A 23,338-nucleotide genomic window follows, 5' to 3' on the forward strand; every position below is an offset into this window, starting at 1 on the left:
GCCTTTCTTTCCTGAAGCCAGTAAGAGTTGCTAATATCTATTGCTTTTGATCCTTTATGATAACTTGGACTGAAGTTAAGCTATCGAGCCATTGGTTTTCCACCTCTGGCATGTTTTATAATAAAGGCACCGCATCCAGTCTCCCTCTTATCCTTAGGGATAGTGCCATTTTCAATACTTGGCAATAAAGGTAAAGTCATTCAATTTATCTCTGGAAGTCATGGTTTAGTCATGGGCTAGACCAGTATAGATATGTTATACATTGTTTCACAAAGTAAAGAGCCACAATGTGTTCTGTGTAATCCACTTCCTGTGATCTTCCGTATTAATTTCTTTATTCTGTCACTCCTCATAACATTGTCCTCTTTTCTGCCAAAGGGATCGAATAGGTCCTTTGAGGTGCCACAATAGCATAGTAGTGTGATGCTATTACAGCTTAGAGTGTTCTGGAGTCTGAGTTCAATGCTGGTGCTGTTCTGTAAGGAGTCTCTGAATATCCTCCCATGGAATGCATGGGTTTTTCCTGGGGCTCTGGTTTCCTCTCACAGTCCAATGGTAATTTAATTGGTCAATGTAAATTGCCCCGTTATTAGGTTAGGGTTAATCAGGTTTGTTGAGGAGTGTGGCTCGAAAGGGCGGAAGGGCCTACTCAGCACAGTTTTGTTAAAATAAAAATTAATAAAATTTTTAAATACAATTAATAAAATGCAGTAAATTGATTTAAAATAATACAAACAAAAATTAAAGGTCCAGATTAAGTTCTTATTCAAATTCATTGAAAACTTTATATTAATAACTTGTATTAAAATGAAATTAAGATCAATTAGTCTCATATTTTTGTACAACCATGCATGACCATGGTAGTGTAGAACACACTGATGCATTTAGTAGAGCTAGCCAGTTCTCCAAAGAATTGCAGATTAGCTATCAGTATGTTCCACTTTGCCAGTGATATTTATTATTAGACCTAGGTTTGCTAAGCATTTCAAATGGCATCCAGTTTTGTTTCTCATAGCTCAGGCTATTTTTGACTTTCATGTGGCATTTAAAGCTTCCACAAAGTAAACTTTATAAAGTAAACAAGCTAAGTTGATTTGTTTGTGATGAACCCTTCTTACTGATATCAGATTAGCAATAGTGAGCAACAAAAAAAAGCTTAATTAACACACCTGACATTTTTTTGATTCAATAAAGTGTTTGCATAACATACACGTGGAAAGAAAGTATCACAATTGAAGAAATCAAGATTTGAAATTGACTGTACTAATTGATATTTTATATATACTCTTAATTTCTGATTCATTTTATGGGTCATTTCTAAAACTGAAATTGGTTTGGGTTTGGTGAACACTGTTGAATAGGAAACAGCTTTTTTTCTGGAAGTAACTTCAGTCATATACATAAACAATTATTAATTCTAAATTGTGTTCAATAAAAGTGAACATGGAGGATACATGTGAGATTATCGCATGATCTCAATATTGAGGTTATATGTAGTGTTGGGTTTTTTTGGATTAAAATTTTAAACCATCAAATGACCACATATATGCTTGAAAATTGGTAACATTTTACTGTGAAACCTGCTGAAATTAAAATAGGAAATAGTCAATATGTAATATTTTCTAAATCAGATCAGCATGATAAGTTTCTTGTTCAGAATTACTAATGCTGCAACTAAACTGCATTGTGATTAAGCATTGAAAAGCTGTGCTCACTAATAATGTTGCTATTTTGTTAATTTTTTTGCCCCTCCCAACAATATTAATTTACACTGCATTAACCACTGCATTCAGATAACCGGAAGCAAAGTGTCGGTGAGTACTATTAATTAGTTTCATTTATTCTTGGAGCAGCCTGTTATGGGCTTATTGATTAAATGTTAGTTGGAAGTTATTCAATAACTATAAATAATTGGATGAATTTGACCTATCGTTAGTGTTTGAGATTCACTTGGAAATAATTGGTCCTGGTGCATTGGAAATTTTATTATGGGGACGTGCATTTGGATTATAATAAAATTGTAAGGCATCATTTATTGCTGATGTTTATCATTATTGCAGCTGCGATTGAGAAGTTAATCAAAACTGTTTTAAACTTTTTTTATGTTTGTATGTATTTTAAGGAACAGCTTCATAATTTCTTTCATCATTGTTTAGTCTCATTCATTTCTGAGGTAAATCCTTGTCTTCATTAGCTCAGTTTAAACAAACCATGATCCTTCAGGTATGGGATGAGAGAGAAACAGTTTGATCTTTTTCCCTTGTAAATTAAAGTTTTTTTTTGTCCGGATGTTGCTGGCATTTCTTAATACAATTGTAGGAAATGAGCAAATCTGAAAGCCTCAGTCTTAAAGCTACTGGGAGTCTGCTCTTGTATCCTGTGCCAGGTTACATCTACTGTTGGGTTCAGAAAACCATTCAATGAAATGAGCTTTGCTATGTTCTTGTGGACATAAACACAGAAAGTTGCAGAAATCCTCAGGATGTGTTGGAGCATCTGTAGAAAGTCATGAGTTAATATCTTGTCATGGAATTGTCTTCCAATAAAATGTTAGCTGTATTTCTCGTTCCACAAACTACTTGTATATAAGAATAAGTTATTTCCATTATTTGATCTTGTTTTCAAACGTGTGTATGATTTCATTATTTTATTTCATGATTTGAAAGCTCCAAATGTTAGATGACTTGACAAAGTAAATGTAATGAGGTTTCCATGTGGGGTAATTTGATGGATCGAAGTAACTGGATAATAATGGTAAGTTTTTCCTTTTCAGCTGTAGTTGGAATCAGTTAAATTCTTTGTTATAGGGTCCTGAGGATACTGAGTTACTGAGTAGTTTGATTTTTGGCGATAAGTATATGAACAGTTACAGGGATAGGTGATGAAAATTGAATTGACTTCATAGATCAGTTTATCTATGATGCTGTTGAATGGAGGAGCGAGTTTGAGGAGTTGCTTGCTCTATTTGAAAATAACGTGTGTTTTGCACATAAGATCATAAAGCTTTGATAGATTTTGATCTTATATGCAAAACTTTGATCTAGCTACACAGGGCAGCAAAAATGCCTTTCGCTTCTTATCCCTTAATCACTAACCTATTAAGTCCCCATGTGTATCACCTGTATCTGCACTGTGGAAAATCCCTTACTGGCTATCTACAAAACTGTGCAAAGATGGCAATAAAACTTTCCAGAAATTTAATAACATCCTCTTTTTGGACATACTTGTCTTCTTGATTTCAACCAGTCTTTAAACTGCAGTTGTGCCATTTGTATCATTGTTTGTTCCATCCCTACTGACTCGTTACACTTTGATCACATCCTTCGGCCCTTCAGTCTCTGATAGCTGAAACTGCTGTATCAATGATGGATATCAGTAGTTATTCTGCGGCAGGGTCACAGCAAGGCAACTTTGTTTCAGGTTCATAGGCAACAGTTCATATTCCATGCCACGAAGGAAGATTGCCAGAATAATCTGACAACCAGTCTCTTTGATCGATCTACATACAGGAGGGTTTGGGCTGGTCTCCATTTGAATAGCTGCAAGGCCCTTGCCCTGGTAGCACACACTCACAAACTATCCTTTCAATTGCTGACCTAATCACAAAAAGAGCCCAGCTCATTTGTGTTCACTCCCTATTCTGGTAAGGGTGGCTGCCTTTAGACACTGTATGCATTGTTTTCTCTCTGTCAGTCCATCTTGCCATTGAAGTTGTAGAATGATGAGGGGTGGAATCTTATTTCTCTGCCATAACTCTGATCCCCTCACATCTATTTTCCCAATAACTTTTCTTCTGATCTATGTACAATGGCATGCAAAAGTTTGGGCACCCCTGGTCAAAATTTCAGTTACTGTGAATAGTTAAGTGAGTAGAAGATGAACTGATCTCTAAAAGTCATAAAGTTAAAGATGAAACATTCTTTTCAACATTTTAAGATTAATGTATTATTTTTGTTTTGAACAATTTTAGAGTGGGGGGAAAAAAGGAAAGGAGCACTATGCAAAAGTTTGGGCACCTCAAGAGATTTGAGCTCTCAGATAACTTTTACCAAGGTCTCATACTTTAATTAGCTTGTTAGTGCTATGGCTTGTTCACAGTCATCGTTCGGAAAGGCCAGGTGATACAAATTTCAAAGCTTTATAAATACTCTGACTCCTCAAACTTTGTCCCAACAATCAGCAGCCATGGGTTCCTCTAAGTAGCTGCCTAGCACTCTGAAAATTCAAATAAATTATGCCCAAAAAGCAGGAGAAGGCTGTAAGAAGATAACAAAACGTCTTCAGGTAGCCGTTTCCTCAGTTTGTAATGTAATTAAGAAATGGCAGTTACGAGGATCGATGGAGGTCAAGTTGAGGTCTGGAAGACCAAGAAAACTTTCCAAGAGAACTGCTCACAGGATTGCTAGAAAGGGAAATCAAAACCCCTGTTTGACTGCAAAAGAAGTTTTAGCAGACTCTGGAGTGGTGGTGCACTCTTCTACTGTGCAGCAACACCTGCACAAATATGACCTTAGTGGAGGGGTCATCAGAAGAAAAGCTTTCAGCATCAGAAGTTTGCAAAGGAACATCTAAACAAACCTGATCCATTTTGGAAACAAGTCCTATGGACTGATGAAGTTAAAATAGAACTTTTTGGCCGCAATGAGCAAAGGTATGTTTAGAGAAAAAAGGGTGCAGAATTTCATGAAAAGAACACTTCTCCAACTGTTAAGCATGGGGTGGATCGATCATGCCCTGGGCTTGTGTTGCAGCCAGTTCCACAGGGAACATTTCATTGGTAGAGGGAATAATGAATTCAATTAAATACCAGCAAATTCTTGAAGCAAACATCACACAGTCTGTAAAAACAAAAACTGAAGATGAAAAGAGGATAGCTTCTACAACAGGATAATGATCCTAAATACGCCTCAAAATCCACAATGGACTTCCTCAAGAGGCACAAACTGAAGGTTTTGCCATGGCCCTCACAGTCCCCGACCTAAACATCATGGAAAATCTGTGGATAGACCTCAAAAGAGCAGTGCATGCATGACAGCCCAAGAATCTCACAGAACTAGAAGCATTTTGCAAGGAAGAATGAGGGAAAATCCCCTAAACAAGAATTGAAAGACTCTTAACTGGCTATAGAAAACAGTTACAAGCTGTGATACTTAACAAAGGGGGTGTTACTAAGTGCTGACCATGCATGGTGCCTAAACCTTTGCTTCGGGCCCTTTTCCTTTTTAGTTATTTTGAAACTGTAAAAGATGGAAATATAAAAAAAAGTAATCTTGCTTAAAATATTAAAGAAATGCGTCATCTTTAACTTTATGCCTTTTGGAAATCAGGTCATCTTTTACTTGCTTAGCTATTCACAGTAACAGAAATTTTGACCAGGGGTACCCAAACTTTTGCATGCCACTGTAGCTACCATTAATTCCGGTGTATAAGCTGAGAATTTGTCCCTAAATTTTGGTCCTAAAATTAAGGGGTCAGCTTATACAGAGGATGCAAACTTTGGAAAAACAAATACACGGATTACAGGTCATATTTATTGGCTGCTTTTGAGTCAAATTCACTCCACTGTCGACACGTGAATTCTTTAAATGGTTTGTTTAAACTCACATCTAGTGGCTGGAGCATGGATGTCAAACCACTGGGGATGACTGCAGTATCCATATTTTCAGCTTGCAATGCTGCTTTTGTCGCACCTGACAGGTGCGCTTTGAAAATGTCCCAGACAAGTAGTGACTTTTCCTTCCTGAAACCTTCAGGACGTCAACGCCACACCTCTTTAATCCACTTCAAGTAACCCGTTTCGTCCATCCAGCAGCGTTCTTGAACGTAAACAACACCCCGCGGGAATTTTCTGAGCCATCTTTGTTTTTTGTCTCAACTCAAAATCACGTCTATTCATAAATTGGGTGCAGCAACTTCGTGAAGCTTTGAAATTTTCACTGACCTCACGTTTTTTTTCCCGGCCCATTTCAAAGCTTGAACTCGAATCATTTCTCTGGTAACAGTGTATCCAGATGATCTCTGGTGATTCACCCACTCTGAAACTTTTTCTTCGAGTTCTGGCCACTGGCATGTTTTCCCACCATTTGCACATTTCATCTTTGGCATTTCCCTAAGCATGTCCTCTGCCCTTCACACTCTCACTTGTTTCTTGTTTACACTAAACTTAGCAGCTGTAGAATTATTCGTTCCTTTAACAAAATCAGCAACCTTTAGCTTGAAGCCAGCATCATATTGCATTCATTTTAATCTTTTGTACATGGTGGTCGCAAACTCAATACTGATTACACGTACTGATTACACGTACTGATCCCGCCACCCCGTGTTATGTTTTAATGAGATTGCTATGGGCGCTAAATGGTTTCACGGGGGTTACGTTTCAGAGGATTCTTTACCATTGGGAACCTAATCCAAAACTTCCCTCCCTGATTTATTTATTAAGAATTCACCTATAACGCTCTATAATGTGTAGGCCTCTTTTCTTAGCAGGTACTGGTTCACAAAATTTCCAGGTTCCGGATCTGGCAAAACTAAGTACCGGCATGTGAGATCTTGTGATTTTTTTTTTCTGGTTAAATCAAAACCCTCTATAAAAGGGGGTTGGCTTATACAGAGGTAACATGAAAAAGTCACTTTTTTAACCTTGAAAATGGGGGTCGTCTTATACTCTGGGTTGGCTTATACACTGGAATTTACAGTAATCATCTACCTTCCAGGGCCGGCATTCATTACTAAGTGTCGTTATGTTTTAATGCGTTAGTCACTGCTTGCTGTCATACTCTGCCTTCTGCGTTCACTTTTCCATTCCTTTTCATTCGCAGTCTTCAATCAGGAGGTTGATGGTTGTTACTTAAATTTCATGTAGCAAGATTGTTAGAGGGCTGACTCACTTGCTCTACCTTCTCCCTCTGGTTCTCTGTGGTCAGCAATGGTGAACTCTAATTTTACCTGACACATCCTGGACTTCAAGAACATTATACATTTGCATTCTAGGAGACAGGAATGACCTGAATCCTGGTCCTGCTCATTTGCATTTTATGAAACACATGCCATGACTATATCTCAACTTTCCCTATTTCCCAAAATGCCAACTTCTTTCTGAAATGTGGGAATCCTGTATCTGGAATAGAGACACTCGTATTTCCATCGTCTTAACCTGGATTTCACATGGCCTATATGGAATCTGGATTTCTCCCTCCTAACCCATTTCAAAGCAAAGAAATAAATATACGCAAAACATAGATCAGACAAAATAAAAGTTAATGCATGCACTTTTTTTCTTTCTGAAGCTTCAGTGAAATGAACAATACTTGGAACATACAGTTAACACACATTAAACGCACTCTCAAGAACAGAGAAAAAGAAAAGATGGATGAATGTGGTCCCCACACTCTCACATTCATACAGCTCCTTGAAGAAACTGCCTCTGAAGACGGTCTGCAAATTCATTTCACATTAAGTAACACACTCTTCCTCTGGATTAGTTGAAACACACTGCAATGCAGATTTAACAACCACATCACAGACTTAGCAGCCATTCACTCATGCATATTCTCCCTCTCGCACTCTCAAGTGAATACATGAATGTCTACACCTCACACAACACTTTTCAGCCTCAAACCATTCACACTTTATTATGGGGGTAGTGGTGCAGGACAAATGATCCCTCTGGGTGAGTCGGGAAGGAGATACCCTTTGCCTGGCGACTCCTTATCAAGTGCAGACACTGTGGATTTTCACTTTCACCTCATGGAAGTCCACCTTGTCTGACCAGTCTACTGGCGTCCTGTTGCCCATCAGTAGGTTAGCGAGACATCCAAATCATGCACTGTTGTTGGTTCACCCCAGTAGTCAACACTTCTCATGTGAGGGGTTCACTTTTATTTTTTTGCCTTTGTATAGGTTAGTCTCCTGTCAAATCACAAAATGCTACTCTGTGTCAATTGTGTGAAATCATGTGTGCAGGTTCGATGAGTGGGAACAGCAGACACTCACTATTAGTAAATTATCTATTTATTTAAAGATCAAGCCAAACGATAAACATTCAGTAAACCATTTGAGTTAAACTCAGTTACAAAAACATATCTAAAATGTGTGCCCGAGTTCCCTCTTAGTGCAGCATACTTCCACTGTTTCCGTGGCACCAACGACAAATTGCTCCACGGTGCCCCAGAGAGCAAACATGATCACATGCTTTCAATGCACTAGATTTGTACTCTGCCGTCGCTGTGACATCATCAGCTACACGGCAGCTGGTGGGAGGGGCTGCCACACTCCTTAAATAGGCAATCCCTAACTTAGCACGGGAGACACTTTCGGTGAACAAGCCATCATTTCAACAGTTGTGGCATTGTTGCTACTGCTTTGGGATATGATTGACTTGGAGATCTGGAGAAGGTATATAATGGGGAAATGGGGATGTAACTGGTGAGTGAGTGTGGGCCTGCCTTTTTGTTGGCTTTGTGGAACAGTCCATGTTCCGAGGCTATACCGGTATCCACCTCCCTCTTTTCCTTCGCTAAATCGACAACTGCATTAACGCTGCCTCTTACACGCGTGCTGAGCTCATTGACTTCATTAATTTTGCCTCCAACTTTCACCCTGCCCTCAAATTTACCTGGTCCATTTCTGACACCTCCCTCTCCTTTCTTGATCTTTCTGTCTCCATCTCTGGAGACGGCCTATCTACTGATATCTACTATAAGCCTACAGACTCTCACAGCTACCTGGACTATTCTTCTTCCCACCCTGTCTCTTGCAAAAATGCTATCCCCTTCTCACAATTCCTCCGTCTCCGCTGCATCTGCTCTCAGGATGAGGCTCTTCTCTCCAGGACGAAGGAGATGTCTTCCTTTTTTAAACAAAGGGGCTTCCCTTCGTCCACCATCAACTCTGCTCTCAAATGCATCTCTCCCATTTCCCGTACATCTGCCCTCACCCCATCCACCCGCCACCCCACTCGGGATAGGGGTCCCCTTGTCCTTACCTACCACCCCACCAGCCTCCAGGTCCAACATATAATTCTCCATAACTTCTGCCACCTCCAACGGGATCCCACTACCAAACATATTTTTCCCTCCCCCTCCTCTTTCTGCTTTCCGCAGGGATCGCTCCCTACGCAACTCCCTTGTCCACTCGTTTCCCCCCATCCCTTCCCACCGATCTCCCTCCTGGCACTTATCTTTGTAAACGGAACAAGTGCTACACCTGCCCTTACACTTCCTCCCTCACCACCATTCAGGGCCCCAGACAGTCCTTCCAGGTGAGGCGACATTTCACCTGTGAGTCGGCTGGTTTGGTATGCTGCGTCCGGTGCTCCCGATGTGACCTTTTATATATTGGTGAGACCTGACGCAGACTGGGAGACTGTTTCGCGGAACACCTACGCTCGGTCCGCCAGAAAACGCCGGATCTCCCAGTGGCCACACATTTTAATTCCAAGTCCCATTCCCATTCTGATGTGTCTATCCATGGCCTCCTCTATTGTCAAAATGAATCCAAACTCAGGTTGGAGGAACAACACCTTATATACTGGCTGGGTCGCCTCCAACCTGATGGCATGAACATTGACTTCTCTAACTTCCGTTAATGCCCCTCCTCCCCTTCTTACCCCATCCCTGACATATTTAGTTGTTTGCCTGTTCTCCATCTCCCTCTGGTGCTCCCCCTTGCCCCCCCCCTTACTTTCTCCTGAGGCCTCCCGTCCCATGATCCTTTCCCTTCTCCAGCTCTGTATCACTTTCGCCAATCATCTTTCCAGCTCTTGGCTTCATTCCACCCCCTCCGGTCTTTTCCTATCATTTCGCATTTCCCCCTCCCCCCACTATTTTCAAATCTCTTACTATCTTTCCTTTTGCTTAGTCCTGACGAAGGGTCTCAGCCCGAAACGTCGACAGCGCTTCTCACTATAGATGCTGCCTAGCCTGCTGTGTTCTACCAGCATTTTGTGTGTGTTGTTGTGGGCATTGGGGCCTGGTTTGGAAAATTTATGTCCTCATTTGACAACAGATTCTCTGTTCTGCTACCCATAAATACAATAAAATTTTCCTTTCAAAGTTTGATTACCTACTAAGGTAATGCAGGATTGAGTGTTGTCACACATTTTAGTATTTGATTTAATATACAATGGTGTTGGGGTGTTTGTGGAGGTCTGGCATTCAAAAGGATGTTGAGTTGAATATTTTCACTGTTTGGTTGCAGTTTGTTTTGAGCACTTTCAGATCAGGTGTAAAGTAGGGTTAGAATCAGTACTTTTTGCATTACTTCCCCCTTAATGTACCCTAGATCCAAACATCTCAGTCATGCACAGTAGTCCATTGTACTTTTTTTTTCTGGTTGTATCATTTTGGAAGCGGATAAATTTATGTTGACCATTGTCAACAGGCATATATTTGTCTGTATTAGATTTTTTTTAATGGAGTAATCTTTAATATTGCTATTGTAGCTATGTTCTGATCTGTATTGATTGGATACTGTGGTTAGTGAAAGTATACAAATTTTCAGCAATTTCTTTTCAAAGCTGGAATATAAAGCTGAGCTTAAGCGTTTCTATTTTACTTCCCTGCCAGTGTTTTGGAAAGAGAATCTTCAATTGCATTTGCACCTGCATTGAAACTTAAAGTTGGCTTCTGGCTATTTAGCTTTCATTTAATGATGAAGATTTGTATATAAGTGCTGGTGGAATATACTTGATTTTATGTATTTGTAGATGGTTTTGCATTTTATAAAATACTGTGGGGATACAATTACTGCACTTTGAACATTTGGGTGGTTCATTGACTTCCAAAGATTCTAGTTCTCCAAGAAGAAATTTCTTGTCTCAGTCTTAACTGAAATATCCTTATCCTGTTATTTTGACCCTCTCACCAACCTCCCCCCACTTTCAACTATGCAGTAACCTTATAGCACTCAACCCATTCAGAATCTCATTAAGTATATCAGCAAAAATAACTTAAGATTTGAATAAATAAAAAAAACAAGCAGAATTGGAAATATAAGTAATGTAGCTTCAATACAAACTCAATCCTGAAAATTCTCAGCAAGTTGGGCTGCATCTATGTAGAGAAATAATGTTTTAAATCCATAGTGCTCTGTTTTTCTCTCTTCTCAAACAAAGCATAATACGACGAGGAAAACAGTCCGGCTAGCCTGATATTTCAGGGAGAGGCAGGATTCAAGTGGACTCCTAAAACAGCATCGGATGTGAAAATGATTATCTTTATTCCACTTGCAACAAAACCAAGAATGTCTAGCATGGTGTCTCCTGAAGTTGCACTCAATGGACATTTTTATTGCTCATGTGCACACCAGTGTTAAGTAATCAGAAACTGGGTCAGACCTTGTTAATTGGGAATCCTTGTGCCTGAATTGGCCTGATTCAGATGTCATGTGCCTAGTGCCAATGGTTCCCCAGAGAATCCCAGATTTTAGGGATATGGTCCAAGCTACTCTTGGGCAATATAGTAAGAAAGCCTTAAGCAAGAGGTATTGTTTTACTGTCCTGTCGAGGGTAGTTTGTTCTTGAAAATGCCAGTAAAATCATTCCTGTAGACATCTTAATTTAGTTTTTGCTGTAGATTCACTTTTTAGTGGTTTGTATGTTTAATGATTAGCATTACCCATTAGTGCCAGGCTTTAAAAGATGGTTTGTATGTTTAATGATCACGAGGTTTAATTCTTGATTATGATAATACATAAGAAACAGCTGTTGAGATACTTGGCTAGAACGTACTGGGAAATGCCTGCACAAAGCCAGCGTTTTTCTTCCACAACTTGTGTCAGGGAGTCTAGCAGCGACCTACTGACTGTGCAAAGCTGTGAGGTAAAGTTTAGCCAGCTGTCAGTGCTTTCTGAAGTTTCTTGTCAGGCTTTTCAGTACATCCACATGACTAATGACATTAAGTTATACAAGATCATATTGCCATGATCTTGCTATTTTGGGTCAGCACAGTGCTCACCCAGAGGTCAGCATAAGGTTATCCCAAAAATAAAAATGTATCATTTATGTGGATGACAAGTGTTTGGGAACAAATTCTAGCCCAGACAAGCAAAGCCAGTGTTTAATATATTGCATTTTTGATCAAAAATAATTAATTGGAAGCTTTCAGAAACTATGTAGGTAGTGACAACACATTGGACACAAGCATTAGTCAGATATTTTTATTTGGTCTTCATTGTATTGGTTATGTTAAACTTTGAATATGATATTGAAATATATACTTATGAATTATTTGAATAGAAAGTTCTTAGTTTTCTCAACTTTTCTGATGTAACAGATCTAGATTTTATTGATTAAAAAATAAATTAGGCTTGGTATAGGCCTTTAGCAAACATTAACGAGCATAACAGTGATGTGATTGCAGCTCATTCTGGTAAGCAATATTCCTTGGTATTTTATCTCTTACTGTAGGAATATATTCTTGAAAAATCTTTATTACTTCTGCCTGTGAAATAACTTGTGCAGTTAATAGTTGCAGAAGTTAAATTGCTCAAAACTCCTTAAATATTCAAAAATCATAGGAGTTGTCAGATTGTTGTCACTGGGTCTGTAATTTCCTACCTAGAAAGGCTTTAACTGCATTGACAACTTTTGATTGTACTGTATACAAAAAGGGCAACAATTTTGCTCCTGATGTAATTTTCAGTTGTTTTGCTGTACAGCAACAAGGTAGCATTTTGTGTATTAATAGCTTAAGAATTTTTGTCTTTGAATTAAATATTAATATTTGAGCTAATTTGTCAGATATTCATACAGTGGCCACATTATTCCATTGAATCTTAAGAATCTAGCTAAATAGAACACCGCAGAATGTTCCTTCAAAAAAAATCTTTCAGCTGCATTCATTAATTGTGCATAAAATATATTGAGTACATTAATAGTGAAAGAAGAGAGTATAAAACCATAAGACATGGCCTATTCATCCTATTGAGTTTGATCCGCCATTCAATCATCATCACTGTCATCAGGTGCAGTGCCCGGTTTGAACTTTGACTGCCATGGCCCACACACTCCTGTTTCGGATCAAGTGGATCAATTCATTGGTATTCATTTCCAGTTCTCTGGCTGCTGTCTCCATCATTTGTCTTTGTCTTTCTCTTGCTTTCTTCCCTTCAATCCTTCCTATAATTAACGTAGTTACCTCTTTCCTAATCACATGTCCAATGAAGTTACGTTGCCTTTTTATGATCTCATACATTATTTCTCTTTTTGTGTTTGCTCTGTTCATGACATCCTCGTTTCATATTCGTTTCATCCATTCGTTCTTTGCATCCTCCTCAAAAACAACATCTCTGCTGCTTCAATTCATTTCCTCCTGTTACTAGATATTGTCCAACATTCTGAGCCATATAACATAACTGGATAAACGTAACATTTCAGTACTCTGAGGCAGGTTGTCATGCCTAGTTTAGTGTTGGTCAGTATATTCTTCATTCTTGTAAAGGTGTCTTTGCCATCCCTATTCTTCTTTTGATGTCCATGTTGCACCTGCCATCTGATGTCACCCAGCTTCCTAAGTAGCAAAAGTTCTGTACTTGTTTTATATCTTCCCCGTTTATTCACAGCCTGCAGATAGGATTCTCCTTTTTGGATTATCACCATACTTTCTGTCTTTTTGCAATTGATAGACCCATTTTTGCACTTTCTTCAACAACTATATCAATTAAGTTTTGTAGTTCTTCCTCTGTACTTGCAATTAACACAGTGTCATCTGCATATGTGAAATTATTGATGTTTTCACCGCCAACTTTGGTTCCCAAGATGCCTCTTATTTTTTGTAATATTGTTTCACTACACACATTAAACAAATTAGGGGAAAAACAGACCCTTGTCTAACGTCTCTCTTGATTTTCGTAAACCGACTCACTTCTCCATCTATACTTACAGCAGCAGTTTGTTCCGAGTACAGATTCCTGATTAGGCAGAGGTCTTTCGAATCTAGATCTAGAGTTTCCTGTAATATTTCAAATAACTCATTGTGCTTCACTATCAAATGCTTTTGTTTAGTCAATAAGACAAACAAACAGATCATGGTTGATTTATTTTCCCATTCAACCCCATTTTCCTGTCTTCTCCCTGTAACATTTGATGCCCTTACTAGGCCAATTTGATAGAAATTATTTATTCTGACTTTTCACAACATTGCGTCAAATTTGTTTAATAACTACTGACAAGTGTCAGAAATTATCTACATCAGTGATGCTACAGTACAGTTCAAACATTTTGCACTGGGGAATACCGCTTATGACATTTGACGAGAGTGTAGTATCAGGGCCATTATATCGGCATGGATTGAGGATGGGTTAGTGAACAGAAAGTTCGAATGAATGGGACTTTTTCAGGTGTGTAGGAAGCATTTAGTGTACTGCATAGATTGTGTTGGGGCTGCAGTTCTTGCACATTTGGATTATCTTGGGATGTAATACAGTATGAGTTGTACAACGAGGTTGGAATTTTTTCCATCTCCATTGTCCATTACCTGCATCATGCACTTGGAGATGGTGTCTGTTGCATCCCTTTGTTTTGCATAAGCAATTTGTCTGAATGTTAAGTACATAATTTTGGGATTTTACGCTTAAAAAAAAATACTAACGTAAAATTTTCAGCAGGCTGAGGAACACACACCACGTGCTGGAGGAACTTCATAAGCCAGGCAGCATTGTTCTGAGAAAGCCAAATCACTGTTCAAGTTCTGATGAGTCTTGAAGAAGAGTTTTGGCCTGAAATGTTGACCGTACTTTTTTCAGATGGTACCTGGCCTGCTGAGTTCCTCCAGCATTTTGTGTGTGTTGCTTGGATTTCCAGCATCTGCAGATTTTCTCTTGTTTGCAGCAGGCTGAGAAATTGGGTTGGATTATTCAAATAGGTTTCCAGAAAGCTTATAGCAAATGGATACATTTCTAATTTGTTTTACTGTTTTATCTTGCATATGTTGGTTCATTCCAGTTTTATTGGACATTGTTGGTGTAAATTTTGAACAGCTTGCGTAACAAGGCCTAGTGATCTGGAAATACCATCTGTATATTTAAATTAATATTGTAGTAAATACTAAATAAGAATTTTCATTTCTTGTCCTTGCCTTCATATAAAAGAAATTCCCATTTTTATCCAGCTGTTACTTTGAATTGTGACCTGTGATACTGAAGAGGGCTCAAAATCTTTGACACTTATTCTGCCATCCAAAGTGACAGAAATTTCAGTTCTTTTCAGAATCAGATTTATTATTACTGACATAAGTTGTGAAATTTTGTTTTACTATATCAGTGCAGTGTCAGACATAAGAATTATTATAACAAATAAAAATTAAAATAGTGCAAAAGATGAATAATATGGTGTTTTTTGAAAAATATATAATTGTTTTCATAAGGAAAGCTAAGATCCAAAGTAGGATAAAGTTTAATCTGGAAAGTTTTATCATTGTTTACAAATGGATTGCTTGAGCTAATAGCTTGCTGTCAGTTCTTTATTGGCTCTTAGGCACATTGGGATGTGGTGTGATGTTATTTAAAATTCCAGACAAGTAGCAGACAATCAGACAAAAAACTGCATGTACTGGAAATCTGGAGCGACACGAAATGCGACTCAGCGCATCAGGCATTACTATTCCTATCATCATTACTATTGTCACTATTCTTATTACCCCATTATATTAATGGAGTAATATAATGGCTGATGGTTACTGCACGGTTCCTCCTTGATTAGGTAATGTGATTATGTCACACTCTGTTGATTACTAATGTGGTCAGACAGTATCTACAGCACCTTAATTGACTTTATTCTCTTAACTGCCTAAAAGTACCAGTATCAGGATCTCCCTTTCCCGCAAATGCCTTTCACATAGGATGTTGTATCTATACCGTGATTGATTCAAGATGGTTTAATGTCATTTCCAGTACACAAGTGTAAAAGAGAACAAAAAACGCAAAATGCTGGAAGAACTCAGTCGGCCAGGCAGCATCTTTGGGGAAGAGTATTGTTGATGTTTCGGCCCAAAACATCAGCAACGCACTTTTCCATAGATGCTGCCTGGTCTGCTGAGTTCCTCCAGCATTTTGTGTGTGTTGCTTGGATTCCCGAAATCTGTACATTTTCTCTTGTTTGTGATAGGAGAACAAAGTAATTGTTACTCTGGATCTGATGCAGCACAAAAAATGTGATGAGGTAAACAAAGCAATAGCAATAATAGTCTAATCAATATACCTATACATATATAAGGTAGTTTATGTACATTGACCATTTGTTTATAGTGATGTTAGGCACTGAAATGTCTGTACATAAGGTGACTCTGATAGGAAATTATAAAGTAGCGTGGTGAGGGGTGTTGAAGGGAGGTGTTGGGGTGGGTTAGTGGGTGGAGGTTTTGATCTGCCTTACTGCTTGGACAAAATATTTGAGTGGTGGTCCTGGTGTGAATATGGTGTAGCATCCTCCATGACTGGAGTGGGACAAACAGTCAATGAGCAAGTTGGTTGGGATCCTTCATGATGTCACTGGTCTTTTTCTAGCACCTTTCTGGATATGTGCTCTTAATGGTGAGTAGGCTGGTGTGAAAGGCAGATTTGACTGCCCATCGCAGAGCTTTCCTGTCCAGTGCTGTGCAGTTTCTGTATCATGCAGTGACAAGGCATGTTCCCTACTGCACATCTGTAGAAGGATGTGAGAGTATATGTGCATAGTGCAGTGCTCTTTAACCTCAGCAAATAGAAATACTGATGAGCTTTCCTGATCGTGTAGAATAGTGGTCGCTAACCCGTCAATCGTGATCGACTGGTCGATCCCCAGTAGATCCCAAAAAAAATCAAAAATAAATACGCAAATACTGTTGAGAGATTGTTTCCGGGTTGCAGGGTTTTGGTTCCGTTCTTTCTGCCCAGTGCACATGTGTGTAGCTCCCCGCACTACACAGTGTAATTCAACACGTACAAACAAGCTGGATGAACTCAGTAGATCAGGCAGCATCCATTGAAATGAGCAGTCAACCTGCTGACTGCTGAGTTCATTCAGCTTGTTTGTACGTGTTGATTTGACCACAGCATCTGCAGTGTACTTTGTGTTTACACAGTGTAATTCAGTGGTCCCCAACCAGCGGGCCGCGAGGAAACAATATGAGTCAGCTGCACCTTTCTTCATTCCCTGTCTTGCCCACTGATGAACTTGAACACGCGCGAGATTATCAGTCGCCTAAACGCAGTGATACTCTCACGCCAGGGATCACTGATTCGTCTCGGGCGGCTGGCGAGAACCGCCGATGCTACTGGCCTGGAGCGCAGCCGGCGGGAAGTGCCGTTGCTACCGGCCCGGAGCGCGGACAGATTGGCGCTGCCTCTAAATCTGTTCACCACACTGAATGTTCGTGGGAACCTGGTGCTAAAATATTCGCAGACGATCTAATTCAGGCTCAGGGTTTTGTAAGTATCAGAGCAGCTACCGTGCTCCAATCTACTGAAACAAACTTTTCGTCGGCCGATAGACCCTACAAGGGGGGCAGGCGCCCTGTCGCGCTCCTCGCTCGGTCGGTCGCTCTGTCCGGACTGAGACCGCCGTGGCCCCATCACGGGAACCTCCAACCCTGACCTTATCCTCTCACCCCACCCACGACCAGCCGTACCTGGCCAAGGCGTCTGGCGGCGGGTGGGCGGGAGGCTGCAGTTCGTGCCCGGAGGCTGTCTAGTGAGGCAGTGAAGCCCTCAAAACTGCTTCGGTACCCTGAGTCCAAGCACCACGCACTTAAAGACAAACCCGCTGAGTTTTTTGAGCGGAAAAAATGTAGGCAAGCGGGACAGAAGCTAAGTGCCGAGAGCCACTAAAACTACATTGCAGAATAGACTGGGCATAAGGAACCTGCTTCGAGTATCGCTATATTCGGCAAGAATATTGTCAATATTAAACTGGTCCGCGGTGCAAAAAAGGGTGGGTACCCTCGGTGTTTATACATTATTTCTACTTCCGGGTTGCGGGGTTTTACTTCCAGTCTCTTCTGCCCCGGTGCGCATGCGTGTAACTAATCGATTTGGGGGTCGATCTCGCCTTTGACTATGGCCGAGGTAGGGGATCTTGGGCTTAAAAAGGTTGGTGACCACTAGTGTAGAATATGATCTGGGATGAGAGTTTGTACAAGATGTGCACTCCCAGGAGTTTGAAACTGCTTGGAGCTTCCACTAATGTGCCGCCAATGTAAAGAGGGGTGTTAAGTGGTGAATAGAGTTGTATAGCTAAGAAACGAGCCCTTCGGCTCATCATAATCGTGATGATCTTTTCACATACCTACACTAATCCATATCCTCTTGTATCTTGCCTATTTTTCTAAAATGCCTTTTAAATGTAGTAATTGTATCTGATACCGCCATCACCTTGGATTCCAAGTTCCAGACATTATCCATATAAGATCTAACCTTTCTGATTCTCTTTTAAGGCCCCTTCCTCTATCTTAAATTATGTTTTTAATACTCCTGTCATGAGAAAAAGTTTTGACTACTCCACCTGTACCTCTCAATTTGGTATGCTTTTGTTGGGTCACTCTTCAACCGCCTCTGCTTCAGAGAAAGCAAGCTCAGCTGATCTGATCTCCTCCCTGTCTTTGAGGTACAGCTTTGAAGTAGGTTGTGCTGCTTTCTCACACTCCAGTGTCCTGGATTTGATCTCAACCCTAATGTTGCCTTTATTGAAAAGAGTATAGTCGAGATCTTGGGCCAAGACCCTTCATCAGGACTAGAGAAAAAAAGATTATGTCAGAGTTCGAGGGTGGGGGGAGGGGAGGAAGAAACGCAAGGTGATGGGTGAAAGAGGGAAGTGGGGGAGGGGTGAAGGGAAGAGATGAGAAGTTGATTTGAAAAAGAGACAGGGCTTGAGAAGGGGGGTTTCTGATAGGAGTGGAGAAAAGGCCATGAAAGAAAGAGAGAGGAGGAGCACCAGAGAAAGGTAATAGGCAGCTGCATAGAAAAGGTGAGAGAGGGAAAAGGGAATGGTGTGGTGGGCATTACTGGAACTTAAAGAAATTGATGTTCATGTCATCAGGGTGGAGGCTACCCAGGTGGAATATAAGCTGTTGCTCCTCCAACCTGAATGTGGCCTCATTGTGACAGTAGAGGAGACCAAGGACTGACATACCAGAATGGGAAGTGGAATTAAAATGGGTGCCAACAGATTCCCCCTTTTTCTGTTGGACAGAGTGCAGGTGCTTGATGAAGCGGTCTCCTAATCTACATTGGGTCTCACTGATATATAGGAGGCCATACTGGGTGCACTGGATACAGTACATGACCCCAACAGACTCACAGGTGAAGTTCAAACAACACACACAAAATGCTGGTGGAACACAGCAGGCCAGGCAGCATCTATAAGGAGAAGTACTGTCGACGTTTCAGGCCGAGACCCTTCGTCAGGGTCCTGAAAAAGCAGGATCTCGTCAGGGTCCTGAAAAGCAGTGGTCACACACTGTACTCTTTTCCTTAGATGCTGCCTTGCCTGCCGAGTTCCTTCAGCATTTTGTTTGGTTTTACAGAATTTGCAGATTTTCTTTTGTTTGCCATTATTGAGTTTGAATATTCTCTCTGACTACATGATTTTTTCCAAGTGCGTCAGCTTATCCCCACATTCTATAACCGTGCTATTTAGTAAGTAAATTGGTGATTGTTAGGTGCCCCCGGCATCGGACTCTGATGGGAAAATCAGGTTAAAAAAAAGGGAATTACTATAAATTTCTTTAAGAATTGTTACATCATGATGAGCCAAGTGGTATCCTGTGTTGTATGAAAATGGGAATAAAATCTTGTTTCTCCTGATGAAATATGACTTGTCCTTGGCCAGGTACCCAGGTCACAAACTGCCCTCTTGATCTGTTTAAAAGACAGTATATGAAAACTTAGATTTTTAAAAAGTCTCAATAACTTTCTTTTTCTTTTTGATCACATGATCTTGCTGTTATTTTTATTTTATTAATAATTTTGTGCAGTGAATACTTCAACTTGAGTATGTATTCATTTTAAATCCTTTGTTTACATAATTGAGTATTACAACCAAAGATTTTGATCAATTTAACTGAGAATTTTTATTGTTGAATCACATGCTCCTTTTTTCACAGTAAAGCCTGAAAATCAGCAAAAATTGTAAAGCATGAAAATCTAAAAATTCAAAAATTAAAATGCCAGCAGTTCAAAAGTATTCATCCCCCTTTCTTCAGTACTTCGTTGAACCACCTCTTGCAGTCAGTAGTCTCTTTTTTGACAAGTTTCTATTAGCTTTGCATAATGTGATGGAGGAAGATTTGCCTGTTCTTCCTTGCAAAATTGCTCAGTCTCTACCCGGTTAGTTGGGGAGCATCAGTGGACAGCAATCTTGAGGTCTTACCGCAGATATTCGATTGGGTTCAGTTCAGGACTCTGACTGGGCCACTCATGGACATCAATTTTCTTCATTTGAAGCCGCTCCATGGTTGATGTGGTAGAGTGCTTTGGGATAGAGACATAGAAAACCTGCAGCACAATACTGGCCCTTCGGCCAACAAAACCGTGCCAAACATCACCTTACCTTTGAAGTTACCTAGTCCCCTGAGCTCCATGTTCGTATCCAGGAATCTCTTTAAAGACCCTTATAGTATCCACAATGTTAAGAATGTTGTCCTTAAAGACAAACTTCCTTCCAAGTTAAAGCTTTCTGGCACAGGTTAGCAGGTTTTTATCTAAGATCTCTCTATGAATAGCAGCTTTCAACTTTGATCAATCTTGACCAGATTTCTAGACTCTCTGGGTGAAAGGCATTCCCATAGCATGATGCTTCCTCCACCATACTGTACAGTAGGGATGGTGGTACATGATATTAGACTTATGTCACATGGATTGCTTAGCATTGAGGCCAAAAGTTCCATTTGATTCACATCCAACCACATCTTTACAGTATCTTTTAAGTGATGCTTTGAAAAGTCTTTATGGTCAAGGATATGCTTTTTTTTAGCCAGTTCTTCTTCCTTGAAGCTGTTCCAAATATGTACCATTTTTATGCAAGGCCTTGGAGATTGTGGAGCCATGAACTTCATCTCCATTTGCAGCCATAGACTTCTGCAGCTCACTCAGAGTGACTGTTGGCACCACGGTAGCCTCTCTTACAGGTGCCATATCTTCTCTGGCGACTAAATTTAGAGGGGTGGCCTGACCTAGGCAATGTGACTGTGGTTTCATATGTTTCCACCTTTTCACGATGGACTGCACTGGGATATGTTCAGTGTCTTTGAGATGGTCTTGTATGCCTCCCTGTATTTGTGCTTCACTATTATTTCCCTTCCCTGCCTTGAATGCTCTTTTGTCTTCATTTTTGTTTGGCCTGTTGAAAATTTACCATACTGTTGAACCTTACAGAATTGATTGAAAACAAGTGATCCTCCAACTTTTTAATTGTACGTAACAAATTGGGTGAATTGGTAAGTCAATACAGTATATAGGACCTAAGGAAAGTTAGAAAATGAGACAGTAAAATGTGTAAATAGTTGTGGAGGCTGAATACTTTTTCAAGGCAATGTAAACTCTCACTAATTAAATCATAATCCAACATTCAAGGATTTGTGATGCTGTACCTTTAAGTCCACGCAACATCTGCCATAGGAGGAAGCAGGTATCAATTCTGTCCTTGTTGAAATACAAAACAAATCAAGAATGAAGCATGTAATGTTATTAATTGATGCAGTGTTTCACTTTTATCAGCTGGTGGTAAGAAATGTGTGAAAGTATCTGAATTTTAAATTATATTCTGGCATTATGTCTGTTAGTTTTCTGTTCACCATGCATATCAATTGTTTAGTTAAAGAGATACCAAAAGTGGTGTCCAGACATGCTGACATTCCTGAATGAGGGAGCATTATAAGTAATCCTGATAGTGTTATTACAGCAGAACAGCAAATATGTGGCAGGTAGTGTTCAGTGTCATTTGGAATATGGAACATAGAAAACCTATAGCACAGTACAAGCCCTTTGACCCACAATGCTGTGCCGAACATGTACTTACTTTAGAAATTACCTAATGTTACCCATTGCCCTCTATTTTTCTAAGCTCCATGTACCTATCCAGGAGTCTCTTGAAAGACCCAGTCGTATTTGCCTCCACCACAGTCTCTGGCAGTCCATTGTACGCACTTACCACTCCCTACGTAAAAAAAAACTTACCCCTGACATCTCCTCTGCACCTACTTCCATGCACCTTAAAACTGTGCCCCCTCGTGCTAGCCATTTCAGCCCTGGGAAAAAGCCTCTGACTATCCACATGATCAGTGCCTCTCATTATCTTATACACCTCTATCAGGTCACCTCTCAAATCGTCTGTGGCTCCAAGGTGAAAAGGCCGTGTTCACTCAACCTATTCATATATGGTATGCTCCCCGATCCAGGCAACATCTTTGTAAATCTTCTCTGCACCCTTTCTATAGTTTCCACATCCTTCCTGTAGTGAGGTGACCAGAACTGAGCACAATATTCCAAATGGGGTCTGACCAGGGTTCTATATAGCTGTAACATTACCACTTGGCTCTTAAACTCAATCTCACTGTTGACCAAGGCCAATGTACTGTATGCCTCCTAACCACACAGTCAACCTGCACAGCATATTAAGCATAAATTCATATTTTTTGTAATTTATAGTAATTTTGCCTTTGCGCTTCATGTCATTTAAGTCTGATAACAATTTTGTTTCTGAGAAGCTGAAAGTTGTGAAAATGGGGTTCTGCTTTGAGGCATTGAAAGTGGTTGAACATATAGTTAAAGTTGGTGGAACCTATTCTGTTTGAATAGAATCATAAATAACTGTAGAATGATAAATGAATGCATAATTTCAAATTAGCATTGCAGTTTCATTTTTGAAATTTGCATCTATAAGCAGAAACAATATTAAGGAAATCCAATCTTTCCATAAGAATTGATTTTTTTTAAAAAAAACTGGAGCTGTGTTCTTATTGAGATTTGTCAGAGAACATGAACAATGGTTTAAATACTGAACATATCATGCACATTCCTAAGTAACATTAAAAGGGCACTTGTGTAGGTTTTTGAGCTTATTTGTAGGTTGAGATGGGATTGCAGATTGAATGAGTTAATAAAGGAGCAGAATCTTCATTCAATGATGTGCCTGTATCTTTTTAATCTTTCTCTAACTCAACAGCCTGAAAATCAATTGGAAAAGTACTTTAATATCATCATTGGTTGCCCTTCTCTTGATTTCTTTTTTCCTCTGTTTGGATTATCCTTTTGAAGACTTCCATTGCTTCTTCAATAAGTTGAAAGGCTTTTGGTCATCATTTTGTTGGTAACACTTCAGAGGTTGCATTTCAAATATTTGCTTTTCTTCAGCTTGTCATATTTCTAA

The 23,338-nt window shown here is 39.8% G+C and overlaps 1 protein-coding gene across 4 annotated transcripts in view; it reads left to right on the forward strand.

Moving 5' to 3' along the window:
* Positions 1 to 23,338, forward strand: part of diaph2 (diaphanous-related formin 2) — a 601,287-nt gene that overhangs the window by 84,706 nt on the left and 493,243 nt on the right. For 3 of the 4 annotated variants that reach the window (XM_073058409.1, XM_073058412.1, XM_073058411.1), the window contains one exon: positions 1,794 to 1,814. The exons of the other annotated variant lie outside the window; for it this stretch is intronic. In XM_073058409.1, the coding sequence (XP_072914510.1) occupies positions 1,794 to 1,814 (21 nt within the window). The remainder of the gene's footprint in view (positions 1 to 1,793; positions 1,815 to 23,338) is intronic. 4 annotated transcript variants of the gene reach the window in all.

This window comes from Hemitrygon akajei, chromosome 10 (genome assembly GCF_048418815.1).
Source record: "Hemitrygon akajei chromosome 10, sHemAka1.3, whole genome shotgun sequence".
Taxonomy (NCBI): Eukaryota; Metazoa; Chordata; class Chondrichthyes; order Myliobatiformes; family Dasyatidae; genus Hemitrygon; species Hemitrygon akajei.